Source organism: Coregonus clupeaformis, chromosome 30, assembly GCF_020615455.1.
Source record: "Coregonus clupeaformis isolate EN_2021a chromosome 30, ASM2061545v1, whole genome shotgun sequence".
NCBI classification, from domain to species: Eukaryota; Metazoa; Chordata; class Actinopteri; order Salmoniformes; family Salmonidae; genus Coregonus; species Coregonus clupeaformis.
This window is the reverse complement of record NC_059221.1, coordinates 32,918,497-32,932,021: the sequence shown is the minus strand read 5'-3', so window position 1 is coordinate 32,932,021 and position 13,525 is coordinate 32,918,497. Positions and strand designations below refer to the sequence as shown.

Sequence of the window (13,525 nt, the reverse complement as noted above, 5' to 3'; positions counted from 1 at the left end):
TAAGCCAAGATAGACCACAGCCTGTCGTATCCAATGGGAACAAATTAAACATAGTGGGTCAAACAAGCAAGGAGGTGGGTAGAGCCAAGCACGAGCTAGCGATATCCTATTGGCGCGTTCTGGCATGTATTTGCATATTTCCGTTAGGGAACGCCTATTATGTAAAGTGCATGTGTGAAATAACTCAATTTGCCCTTGCATTCCTTCTAAAGAAAGCAATTTCTTACAACTTTGTCAAAGGGTAAACTCTATTTGACGTAGTACACTCTGTTCGTAATAGATTCTAGTTTGGGAAACAGAAAATTATATTGAAATCAAATCTTTCCTCGATGATAAAATTAGCAAAATGTCAGCCAAAATCCATCTTGCTCCATTTTATTCCCACTGCCGGACACTGGGCTTCCTCTCATCACCATATGGTAGCGAGTGGAAACGCCAACCGGATGCTTCACATTTATACATCCGGTGAAATATCTGGCTCTTTGTTCTATCTGCGCGGAAGCTCAAAAACAGTCAAAATGGCTACGACCATGTCATGGGGATCATATCTCCTCATTCATGTAGTAATATTTTCATGGTATGTCTTTACCTTATCGGCGAATTGCTCATTGAAAATCACAGAGGGCCACCCAGGAGCTAAAACATATGGAGGCCGCTGGAAATATCTGACTTTCCTCAATCTGGTGAGTGTGGTTGGTGGCTACTCTTGGTTGTTAACATCGAGGGCGATGCAAACGAAATGTCATTGAATGGGACCTGCAGTAGGCAAAAAAAAACGGCACTATGTTAGAAATCGTTTCCATATCTGCGCTATTGTATTACCCTACATCATTTTGGACCTTCCTGTGGCTTCGAGCCAAGTGAGACAATTATATAATTGCAATGCTGTGTTTATATAGCCATGTTGCTAGTGCCGGTGTCCTAAGTAGTCTAACCATTTCTGCATAATTTCCCCAAAGGTTTTGCAGACGGTGTTCTTCGGACTCGTTGTTTTGATTGACATTATCCACCTGATATTGCCATCCAAAAGTTTGAGGTGTGGTGTACCTCTCCTCCTAGTGAAATTAAGAGACACCATTTTCACCATTTGGGCTTTTCCTGTTGGGACAGTAAGTGCCTTTAATGTCTATATTTATATTTTGTGTGTGCGCACATTTGACCACATTTATGAGGTGTATAAGCTACAGTACATCTAAACTATGCTATTACTGATAACATGTTTTGTATTTGGACATAATAACCAATTTTCTCTTCATCTCTAATCCCCAGTTTGTGTTCTTGTCCTTCTGGTTGATATATCACTACAACAGAGAGCTGGTGTTTCCAACATTTCTAGATGACATTATTCCTATCTGGTTGAACCATGCTATGGTAAGTGTCACAATCATGTGCACAAACTGCACATGGTGGACTTTGTACCGACTGTGTGATCCCAATGTATTCAATTAAAGATGGGGCTGTATCCAATTGGCTGTGCTGGTCAGTGGCTTTGTATCACATGGCTCTTTGAAGAGGTCATGTTTTAGTAATTCAAGGGTAGAGTTTTCTGAATAGGATTATAGTCAGATTCACTTAGCTTTGAACAGTCTCTGATAATTCAATTATGGTTGCATTGCATATTAATTAATGTAGCCAGTCACACAGCAATGTAGTGTTGCCAGTGTTTTCCAACCAACTGAGCCATCGAGACAACATTTCAGAGCTACACAAGCTTCATTAGTAATCTGTAAGTGCACAGTGGACACACCTCTCACTCTGTGGCCTCTGTCTCCACTACACCTGTACAGTACACACCTCGTCAGTTTTACAATTTTAATAATAATAATATGCCATTTAGCAGACGCTTTTATCCAAAGCGACTTACAGTCATGCGTGCATACATTATTTTTTTTTGTGTATGGGTGGTCCCGGGGATCGAACCCACTACCTTGGCGTTACAAGTGCCGTGCTCTACCAGCTGAGCTACAGTAGCATACCTTGTCAGAACTGGTTTTAACCAGTTGCGAGCTGTACAAAAGTCTAACAGACACTTGCTGTAGATGTTTCACAAGCAGGCAGTGCTGAGTACATAATGGCCTGACCTCTTCCTCTATTTCTCCAGTCTATCCCATTGTTTCTCAATCTTTTCCAGGGGGTGCATGTTTTTAGTTCTTGCCTAACACTAACATGACTTACCCTTTTTTATGTGGCCAAAATGCATCAACACATGCAATGGACTATTACACATTGTTACACTTGGGGCTATGATGGTAGGGTTGGTTTCTGTCATTCTTTATTTCAGTCATGTCTTTAATCTCTGTTTACAGCATACTGTCATCCTGCCATTGGCGCTGTTGCAGATGTATATTCAGCCTCATAGATACGGCAGCAAGATGAGAGGCATCCTAGGTCTGGCTGTCTTAGCTGTTCTTTATCTGGGATGGTAAGTAAGGTTCTATCAATCACATGAAGTTGTTGTGGTTTGACGAAAAATGCTCTGTGTTTCTTCGAGGCCGTCTCTCTTACTCCTCCACTCTCCTTAACTGAATGTTATGATACTTTTAACAACATTTTGACATCTTCCTATAACCACGCTATTTAATTCCCCCCACCCCTCAGGGTTCTGTGGGTGCGTCATGCGGCTGGTATCTGGGTGTACCCCATCATGGAGCGCCTGAATTCTGTGGGCCTGGTGATATTCCTGGGGGTGTCGAGCATCACCATGGCCCCCCTCTACCTGCTGGGGGAGAAACTCAACCACAAGATCTGGAGGAGCACTGCCGTATCCGCAGGTGGGACAGCTCTCCGACTGTATGACAGGAAAGGAGAATAACCACACACTGTTTAGATGGACCAACCATTTCAATGTAGCAGTGTTTCTCTCCTAGAGTGCCACAAGGCCTTTGAATTTGATTTGGCAGGGTGTCAGAAGAGGAGGTTACCTTTGGTGTGTCAGTGTGTTGTTCATTAACTACTCTCTACTCTCGTTCTCTCTCTCTGAAAGGACCTCAGAGAAAAAAGAAGAAATAAGTGTGTGCTGGCATGTAAGCTGAGCGCCACAGAGGGGATCAGAGAGGAAAGACAGACAGGACACAGTACCCCCAGCACTGGTCACCTCATCCAAAAGAGACTGGTGGATCTCTTGGTGAAGGTAGAAGTTGCCCCTAGTCACAGATCTAGAATCAGATTACCTTACCCTCAGTCCTATTAATAACATTAGGATTAAACATCTATATCTTATCCTGTATCAATAGTTCGAGTCAACTTTTACCTGCTCAGTATCTCTCAGGCAGCTCTCAGGCAGTGGGCATTATGTGCTTCTATGGTCAGAGGCCAAATTATTTTAAGATTAAATTCAATAATTAGTCTTCATTTACGCCACCACAGGATATTGTGCTGTGTCACAGTGAGATAACAGCTCAATATAATATTTTATATTAAGTTGATCCTTATTGGTTGAGTTAAACCATATTGTTCTCTCACCCTCCATGGAGTAGACTTGCGCTGGCATAGTAGAATAAAATGACAGTATAAATACATTTTGTGATTCATTACCTTTATCATGATGCTGTTTCACTTGATACGGTACTGTTGGTTGTGAAAGGCACAGTTCCTTATGTGCACTTGTTATTTTACCTTTTGAATTCATGCTTATACTGTATGTTCACTTTTAGAACACTATGATTCCTTATGTAACTTGGAGGGACGTAAGACCTTGATCAAATTAAATTAAAAGAGTTGAATTATATACATTAATGTGACTCCTTTTATTAGGGGAAATAGTTGACATATTGCAATCTGAGCTGCTTTATGACCAAAGTGAGGATTAATTATATTTTACTGCTCTGGAATCCTTGCCTGTCACTGCCATTTGTAGCCAGGTGATGGAGCCATAAGGTCAATGTTTCTCCTCTGCAGGCAACCAGGGTACTACCCCCCGGGCTATCGGAAGGTACTACAAGCCTTGTCCACTAGTCTGCCGCAGGGCCTTTACCTGAATCCAACTGAGTGCCAAGCAGAGGGTCATCGGTTGACGGGTGCCATTTTTAGAGTCTATGTTATAACTTGACCGGGGGGGGGGGGGAATACTCTTTAACCACAAAGGCCATTGAGCTGGTTTTTGTTTACCTACTGAAAACGTTCAGATCTAGATTAAGTGTCAAGAGGGAGGGACTAGAGATTGTTTCTAGACGTTAATTTAGTTATTGTGTCTGTCCCTGGTTAGGCCTGCCTGGACAGCTGTCCCACACTATGATCTCATTCATCCGGCCAGGCTAATCTTCTCAACAGCATCCTCATCCAGAGGCCATGTATCACCCTCTATTATGTAACACTCCTACACAATTTGATATCTGTACAAAAGAGTGTACAATTAAGCATTGTGTCCTCAGAGGATTCAACAAGACTGAAATACTAAGCTGATCAGATAATACCAGAGATTACAGTAACCTTAAATCCTTCATGAACAATACAATCAGTTAAGTGCAGGACTGTCAATCCACTAATCAATTTATCCTCCTTACCATGTCACACATTCATCAATCATCTGTTGCGAAAGCCATTGTTGGCAACACGTTCTACCCTACCAGAAGGTTCCATCTTACCTCAAGGAGGCTGGAGTTAACACTTTCCCTTCCCAATTACCATTCATGGTTGCAGAATGGCCTGAGATGCGTCAGTGTCGTATCTTTTCCTTCTTAGACGTATCCATAATCATCTTTCAAGTACCTCAGGTAAGCAAATCATGATCGAACTTGACACTGTGCTTCCTATGTCATTCAGGTCCTGCCCCTTACCTGAGTAGGGTAGAGACGATCTACTCTACAGTGTCTGAACCTGGATATCACAGTCATTGATAGTTGCTTCACTTTGGTTGTTAATCCCATCAACAAATAAGTAAATGTACCATAGGATTTTTGTGTGTAGGATTGATATACAGTGCAGCATAGCACCCTGAATGACTCCATGAGATTACAGTTAATATTTTGGTGTAAACATACTGTACATTGGATGTATTGATTTCTGATCACATGATATCTCTGGATGATTGATCCGGAGACAGTAATGAAATGACAAACAAATGTTATCTCAGTGTGGTTATGAACTGAAGGGAGTTCAAATCTAGATGGTCAGAGATTACCAGTCATTTTTGCTCTATTGTGAATTTGAGTGGCCACTGGGGCTTTTGCCTGTTGAACCTATTTGTACAGTAATGAGATTAGTGGGTTAATCCAGGAGTCAGGAGGTACAGTACATGACTAAGGAGGAGAGGAGAGGAGTGTCCAGGGAGTTGTCTTAATGTCCAGAGCCATGCTACAGATCAATCTACACCTCCTCCTTTCTCTGACACCTTTCAATGGAGGCAGCCCAGGATGCTATATTCCCATGGGTCAAAATAGCTGTTCCTGGTGAGCTACATGGCACTGGCAGTCCAGAGATGAGCATAATGGATTCAGTGGATGGTGTCGTTGCCACACCCTCATTTACAGAGATAATCCAGGCTGATTAACTGAAGACCCGGGGTGGTGCAGGACTACTAAAGCTTAGAATGAAAGCATCTGTGCAGACTGCTGTCTGTGGGCATGTGGAGTCGTTTTATGTTGATGTCTGAAGATGCTGACGATCACTAGCTCCACATCCTTGTTGCTGCAGGTGTAAGTGCTGATTATACTTTATCTTACTATTTTGAGGTTGCTGTTACTTTGTTTGTTAATGTGATTAGGTTTTTATCTTAGACTAACCTGTGTGTGTGTGTGTCAAGGCACTGCCATGTCAGTGGAGGTCTGCCTGAGTATTCCGTCATCTAGTACTCCACCCTCAGACAAGCAGTGGAGTCCCCTACCTCTTCATGGAGTCAGGTATGCCTTTAATATATCATAGAGGATAATATAGCTAGTACTGTTAACAAAAATATTTGTTCAGTATGTATGAAAAGTTGAAATAGGTTGTTGTGTTGCTATTTCTACAGTAATTCAGTTACGTCTGGTGGAGTGTGCCAGACAGATTAGCTAGCTGTAAATGGCTGAACACCTCATACTTAAGCTTGACACTACTTCTTTACATTGTGAACACCTCATACTTAAACTTTACACTACTTATTTACAGTGTGCTAATCCAATCACAGATGTTGATTCTGCAGTTTGTTTCAGAAAGAAGAAACACTGTAGTGTATGCTTTACCTGTATGGTAGTCCATTGAAGTATCAGTTCTTTCCAAAATGTCTCCACAAGCAGACTGCAACATAAAATATAATTCTGAGCGCGAACTGCTGAGCTCAGATGGTTGAAGTGACAGAGGATGATATTCTACAAACACCACCATCCCACCACCCTTGATAACACCCCTCATCTCTCCTCTAAAACCCCCAATCCTCCCTGTGTCCCCCAGTCATGACCCCCCGGGCGAAGTACACGTTGGTCGGGGAGGTGATACGTCACGTCATCCCTTTGCCCACACAGTGCTCCATATGGTGTGGAGGTCTGAACTGCAAGTATGAGAACCCTGACTGCTGGAGCGAGGACAAGCAGGCCATCAAAGGCCTCTATTCCTCCTGGTAGGAATCAGAAAGGCTCTATGAAAATGTGTATGTTGAATGTAAATGGATTATACCCATAAGTTTAATGCAGAAACATGCCTTTCTTTTCAGGGTCACGGAGAACCTACTTGCCATGGCCAGGCCCTCTACTGTATTAATAGAAAAGTACAACATCATTGACCAATTTAAAAGGTAATTTAATAGACCTACTATTTCTGGGTTTGCTCTCCTCATAAATCAGTTCAATACAGCTAGTAAATATAAAATAATAGATGTGTGTATGTATGTGTATATATATACAGTGGGGGGAAAAAGTATTTAGTCAGCCACCAATTGTGCAAGTTCTCCCACTTAAAAAGATGAGAGAGGCCTGTAATTTTCATCACAGGTACACGTCAACTATGACAGACAAAATGAGAAAAAAAATCCAGAAAATCACATTGTAGGATATTTAATTAATTTATTTGCAAATTATGGTGGAAAATAAGTATTTGGTCAATAACAAAAGTTTCTCAATACTTTGTTATATACCCTTTGTTGGCAATGACACAGGTCAAACGTTTTCTGTAAGTCTTCACAAGGTTTTCACACACTGTTGCTGGTATTTTGGCCCATTCCTCCATGCAGATCTCCTCTAGAGCAGTGATGTTTTGGGGCTGTCGCTGGGCAACACGGACTTTCAACTCCCCTCCAAAGATTTTCTATGGGGTTGAGATCTGGAGACTGGCTAGGCCACTCCAGGACCTTGGAAATGCTTCTTACGAAGCCACTCCTATGTTGCCCGGGCGGTGTGTTTGGGATCATTGTCATGCTGAAAGACACAGCCACGTTTCATCTTCAATGCCCTTGCTGATGGAAGGAGGTTTTCACTCAAAATCTCACGATACATGGCCCCATTCATTCTTTCCTTTACACGGATCAGTCGTCCTGGTCCCTTTGCAGAAAAACAGCCCCAAAGCATGATGTTTCCACCCCCATGCTTCACAGTAGGTATTCTTTGGATGCAACTCAGCATTCTTTGTCCTCCAAACACGACGAGTTGAGTTTTTACCAAAAAGTTCTATTTTGGTTTCATCTGACCATATGATATTCTCCCAATCGTCTTCTGGATCATCCAAATGCAGTCTAGCAAACTTCAGACGGGCCTGGACATGTACTGGCTTAAGCAGGGGGACACGTCTGGCACTGCAGGATTTGAGTCCCTGGCGGCGTAGTGTGTTACTGATGGTAGGCTTTGTTACTTTGGTCCCAGCTCTCTGCAGGTCATTCACTAGGTCCCCCCATATGGTTCTGGGATTTTTGCTCACCGTTCTTTTGATCATTTTGACCCCACGGGGTGAGAACTTGCGTGGAGCCCCAGATCGAGGGAGATTATCAGTGGTCTTGTATGTCTTCTATTTCCTAATAATTGCTCCCACAGTTTATTTCTTCAAACCAAGCTGCTTACCTATTGCAGATTCAGTCTTCCCACCCTGGTGCAGGTATACAATTTTGTTTCTGGTGTCCTTTGACAGCTCTTTGGTCTTGGCCATAGTGGAGTTTGGAGTGTGACTGTTTGAGGTTGTGGACAGGTGTCTTTTATACTGATAACAAGTTCAAACAGGTGCCATTAATACAGGTAACGAGTGGAGGACAGAGGAGCCTCTTAAAGAAGAAGTTACAGGTCTGTGAGAGCCAGAAATCTTGCTTGTTTGTAGGTGACCAAATACTTATTTTCCACCATAATTTGCAAATAAATTCATTAAAAATCCTACAATGTGATTTTCTGTATTTATTTTTCTCAATTTGTCTGTCATAGTTGACGTGTACCTATGATGAAAATTACAGGCCTCTCTCATCTTTTTAAGTGGGAGAACTTGCACAATTGGTGGCTGACTAAATACTTTTTTTCCCCACTGTAGATGTGGCCTGAAGACTGTGATAAACCTGCAGAGACCAGGGGAACACGCCAGCTGTGGTCCCAACACACTGGAACCAGAGAGTGGATTCTCCTACCGACCTGAGGTGTTGATGGAGAATGACAGTAAGTTTATGACTTTCTCTACAATGAGGAAAACTAAAGAAGGCCAAGGCAAACATACAATGAGAATGGTTAAATAATGACTGTCCTTATACTCTAGTATATTTCTATAACTTTGGATGGAATGACTACGGGGTGGCCTCCCTCACATCCATCCTGGACATGGTGAAAGTTATGTCCTTTGCGATTCAGGAGGGGAAAATGGCTGTCCACTGTCATGCTGGTCTGGGAAGAACAGGTAATGTAGTATAGGACAAAAAGGTTTATGACAGTCACAGTAATCAAATGACTATGCTTTGTGGTCACGACTGACCATCACGCTGATGGTTTTGCATGTGTCTTCTCTCAGGTGTGTTGTTAGCGTGTTACCTGGTCTTCGCCACCAGGATGACCGCTGACCAGGCCATCGTGTTTGTACGTTCCAAACGTCCCAACTCCATCCAGACCAGAGGTCAGCTGTATTGCGTGCGGGAGTTTGCCCAGTTCCTGGTCCCCGTCAGGAGTATTTTCTCCTGTGCTGAGCCCAGGACTAACCCAGTGACCCTGTCCCAGTTCCTGACCCGCCAGGGACACATGCTGCACGGCTATGAGCGCCGGGAGCTCAGGCACCTGCCCAAGATCATCCAGGTGATCTGCAAGCTGCTGCTGGACATCGCTGAGCACTCTCAGGTCATCGAGGAGGACATGCTGGACATCCCTGACATGACGGCCGAGGAGGAGATGGAGTTTGAGCGCTACCGCGACTTTGGCTTCACCAAGGGTAGCTTCGGGGGAGGCAGCATGGGGGGCCAGCCCCGCTTACCGGGACCCCCAACCAAACACCGACACGCCAACGAACCGGCCCTCTTCTACCACCGCAAGAGCCTGAGCTACAGCGAGTCGGACCTGCAGAGGCTAGGCTGTGAGCTCCATCTGCTGACCCAACCTCTCTCCAACTCTCTGTCCTCTAGCAACGTGCCTGTGGCCTGTTCTCCCTCCCTGAACTCCCTGCCTAGAACCCTGGCCACAGGCAGCCACGTCACCACCACATACAGCTCCCAAAATGGATCCCTCCCCCATGGGTCCCTCTGGGAGCAGAAGAGCCTGGCGGAGGGATCCCCACTCCTAAAGAAGAGTCAGAAAGCCTGCCAGCGCAGCGAGTCCGAGTGCCACCCCAAGCAGAAAACGTTTGGCAGCATGTTGTTAAGCTGGAAGAAGAAGCAGAGGGAGAAGTTAGCAAACAATGGGAATGTGTCTCAGATAGAGGAGTCAGAGGTGCCCTTCATCACCATCCAAACAGAGCTGTCCAAGGAGGCCAGGCGGCAGCTGGTGGCCCAGGCTCTGGCTGTGGATCTGGAACTGGATGGAGAGGAGGAGCACAGGGAGAGACTCCACGCCTGGCAGGTAGGAACTCCATATTCAATCCCATCATTTAAAAAATACTGTACATACAATATAACAATCTCGATATACTGAAATATTATAAGACGTGATGGTACTTATAGAGTAACATAGCACAATTGACGAATCATGTTTACCTGAACCTTATCTGACAACTACATTTGTACATACAGTGAGGGAAAAAAGTATTTGATCCCCTGCTGATTTTGTACGTTTGCCCACTGACAAATAAATGATCAGTCTATAATTTTAATGGTAGGTTTATTTGAACAGTGAGAGACAGAATAACAACAACAAAATCGAGAAAAACGCATGTCAAAAATTTTATAAATTGATTTGCATTTTAATGAGGGAAATAAGTATTTGACCCCTCTGCAAAACATGACTTAGTACTTGGTGGCAAAACCCTTGTTGGCAATCACAGAGGTCAGACGTTTCGTGTAGTTGGCCACCAGGTTTGCACACATCTCAGGAGGGATTTTGTCCCACTCCTCTTTGCAGATCTTCTTCAAGTCATTAAGATTTTGAGGCTGACGTTTGGCAACTCGAACCTTCAGCTCCCTCCACAGATTTTCTATGGGATTAAGGTCTGGAGACTGGCTAGGCCACTCCAGGACCTTAATGTGCTTCTTCTTGAGCCACTCCTTTGTTGCCTTGGCCGTGTGTTTTGGGTCATTGTCATGCTGGAATACCCACCCACGACCCATTTTCAATGCCCTGGCTGAGGGAAGGAGGTTCTCAACTAAGATTTGATGGTACATGGCCCCATCCATCGTCCCTTTGATGCGGTGAAGTTGTCCTGTCCCCTTAGCAGAAATACACCCCCAAAGCATAATGTTTCCACCTCCATGTTTGACGGTGGGGATGGTGTTCTTGGGGTCATAGGCAGCATTTTTCCTCCTCCAAACACGGCGAGTTGAGTTGATACCAAAGAGCTCGATTTTGGTCTCATATGACCACAACACTTTCACCCAGTTCTCCTCTGAATCATTCAGATGTGCATTGGCAAACTTCAGATGGCCCTTTTATATGTGCTTTCTTGAGCAGGGCGACCTTGCGGGCGCTGCAGGATTTCAGTCCTTCACGGCGTAGTGTGTTACCAATTGTTTTCTTGGTGACTATGGTCCCAGCTGCCTTGAGATCATTGACAAGATCCTCCCGTGTAGTTCTGGGCTGATTCCTCACCGTTCTCATGATCATTGCAACTCCACGAGGTGAGAACTTGCATGGAGCCCCAGGCCGAGGGAGATTGACAGTTATTTTGTGTTTCTTCCATTTGCGAATAATCGCACCAACTGTTGTCACCTTCTCACCAAGCTGCTTGGAGATGGTCTTGTAGCCCATTCCAGCCTTGTGTAAGTCTACAATATTGTCCCTGACATCCTTGGATAGCTCTTTGGTCTTGGCCATGGTGGAGAGTTTGGAATCTGATTGATTGATTGCTTCTGTGGACAGGTGTCTTTTATACAGGTAACAAGCTGAGATTAGGAGCACTTCCTTTAACAGTGTGCTCCTAATCTCAGCTCGTCACCTGTATAAAAGACACCTGGGAGCCAGAAATCTTTCTGATTGAGAGAGGGTCAAATACTTATTTCCCTCATTAAAATGCAAATCAATTTATAACATTTTTGACATGCGTTTTTTCTGGATTGTTTTGTTATTCTGTCTCTCACTCTTCAAATAAACCTACCATTAAAATTATAGACGGATAATTTCTTTGTCAGTGGGCAAACGTACAAAATCAGCAGGGGATCAAATACTTTTTTCCCTCACTGTAAAGGAAATTCATATAGGTTTGATTTTCCTTTTTGATACTGCAGTGCCATTAGGTTAGCTCCACTAGGCCTTTTGTGTGCTTGGGCGGCACTGATTTGTCTATTCTGTATGTGATTGCAGTCCGGGTTAAACATGGGAGGGGCGTGGGAGAGGCTGTGTACATTGGAGAAGGACCCATTTGTGCTCTCTGGGCTCATGTGGACCTGGCTGGAGCAGCTGAAGGAGCCAGTCATCTCCGTCAAGGATGTACAAAAACTGGACCTTAACGACAGTGACCCTGCAAACCCAGAGGCTGTCTTCAAACCACTGGACCAGGTCAGCAGCACTTATTGTAAGCCACATCAGGGCTTCTCACTCTTGGCCCAATCCTACTGTACATGATAGATCTACCACAGAAAACTTGGAATTACTAAATACTGTGTGAATCTACTGACTACTTCTGTTCAGTTAACCTATTCATTTGGGGGCCGGCAGTTGCCTAGAGGTTAGAGGACCAGCAGCCGAAAGCCCCGGGCAGGGCAACACAAAAATGGGAATGGAACTGAACTGGCAGCTGGAAGGCTGCTGGTCTCTGATCCAATGGACTATCTACCTTGAGCAAGGCACTTAACCCCACATAATTGTTCCCCATCCAGGGGCACTGCACTGTTTCTAGGGGTGTTGGGAAAGGCAGAAGACACATTTTTGTTCAACAATAGTTGTTTTTTAATTTATTTGATCACACCCCCTCCAGGCTCCCAGGGAGATGTTGGTGTGCATTCTGGACTGTATGGCTCATGTTCTCACAATACCAGAAGAGGTGGAGGCTGCTTTCCTGGAGCGCACCATCAAGGCTTTCACAAAGGTAGAATACTAGATGATGTAGCGTTCTCCCTTTTAACCACAGTCGTTTTTTAAAGGTTTCAATGGGTATAAACAGCTTTTTTGACTCTTCACAGATGGGAAAATGCTCAGCGGTGTATCCGGCCTTGGCAGAGATCCTCAAGCTGGTCCTACATGACATGAGGTTTACAGCCATAGAGGAGGATGAGGTACCATTTATGCCTCCCGTCCCTATGATTCTGATCCCATAGCCCTGCTGGATTCTGTTCCAGACCGTCCCTATGATGCTGATCCCATAGCCCTGCTGGATTCTGTTCCAGACCGTCCCTATGATTCTGATCCCATAGCCCTGCTGGATTCTGTTCCAGACCGTCCCTATGATGCTGATCCCATAGCCCTGCTGGATTCTGTTCCAGACCGTCCCTATGATTCTGATCCCATAGCCCTGCTGGATTCTGTTCCAGACCGTCCCTATGCATAGACTTGTTATATATCAAACAGCCATATGTTGTGCCTTCCTGCGCAGTTTGGATTGTTTTGAATCCACTGTTTTTGTTATTTTGTCATCACATATTGTACTTTAAGTGTATTGTATATAAACGATTACTTGTTTACCTCAATATTGTACAATTTACAATGCAGACCCAAGGAAATGCAGTTTATTTGAGAGTTTAAAATTAAAGTGTCAGTTTGATTTTGTTAAGCAGATCAAGGTGGAGTATTTGTTACAGTATATGCCTTAAATACTTTTAGTTATATTGAACATGTAACATCCAACACAGGAATTGAAATACTTCATCTCCACATAAAGCCAGCTCAGTGACTATCACCATCCCTGTACAGAAATGTGGTATTACACAAAAATAAAGTATAATGGCACAGTAAACTGCAATGGTTTCCCCATTCATTCTTGCATGTGCAGGCTTAACATAATGGCAATATTCATCTGAATTAGTTATTGATTACAATGTCAATTGCATAAACAAATTGTTTATAAAGCAGGCACAATACCA

At 43.9% G+C, this 13,525-nt stretch overlaps 2 protein-coding genes across 7 annotated transcripts; both read left to right on the top strand.

The window, feature by feature from the left end:
* The first annotated feature begins 473 nt into the window (after positions 1-473).
* Positions 474-3,727, top strand: LOC121545398 (androgen-dependent TFPI-regulating protein). The gene is made up of 6 exons (XM_041855896.2): positions 474-683; positions 960-1,109; positions 1,270-1,371; positions 2,307-2,422; positions 2,599-2,771; positions 2,984-3,727. The coding sequence occupies exons 1-6, from the start codon at positions 519-521 to the stop codon at positions 3,007-3,009; spliced, it is 732 nt and encodes a 243-aa protein (XP_041711830.1). The 5' UTR covers positions 474-518; the 3' UTR covers positions 3,010-3,727.
* Positions 3,728-3,909: 182 nt separating this feature from the next.
* On the top strand, positions 3,910-13,398 carry LOC121545397 (protein tyrosine phosphatase domain-containing protein 1). 6 transcript variants are annotated; one of them, XM_041855893.2, is made up of 10 exons: positions 3,910-4,712; positions 5,741-5,837; positions 6,367-6,532; positions 6,626-6,706; positions 8,416-8,537; positions 8,635-8,772; positions 8,884-9,917; positions 11,811-12,005; positions 12,424-12,534; positions 12,629-13,398. In XM_041855893.2, the coding sequence occupies exons 2-10, from the start codon at positions 5,828-5,830 to the stop codon at positions 12,761-12,763; spliced, it is 1,992 nt and encodes a 663-aa protein (XP_041711827.1). In that variant the 5' UTR covers positions 3,910-4,712; positions 5,741-5,827; the 3' UTR covers positions 12,764-13,398. The 6 variants fall into 6 exon arrangements, with proteins under 6 accessions (XP_041711827.1, XP_041711826.1, XP_041711824.1 ...); XM_041855892.2 differs by having other exon boundaries at positions 5,346-5,837; XM_041855890.2 differs by having other exon boundaries at positions 3,910-5,633.
* Positions 13,399-13,525: the final 127 nt, after the last annotated feature.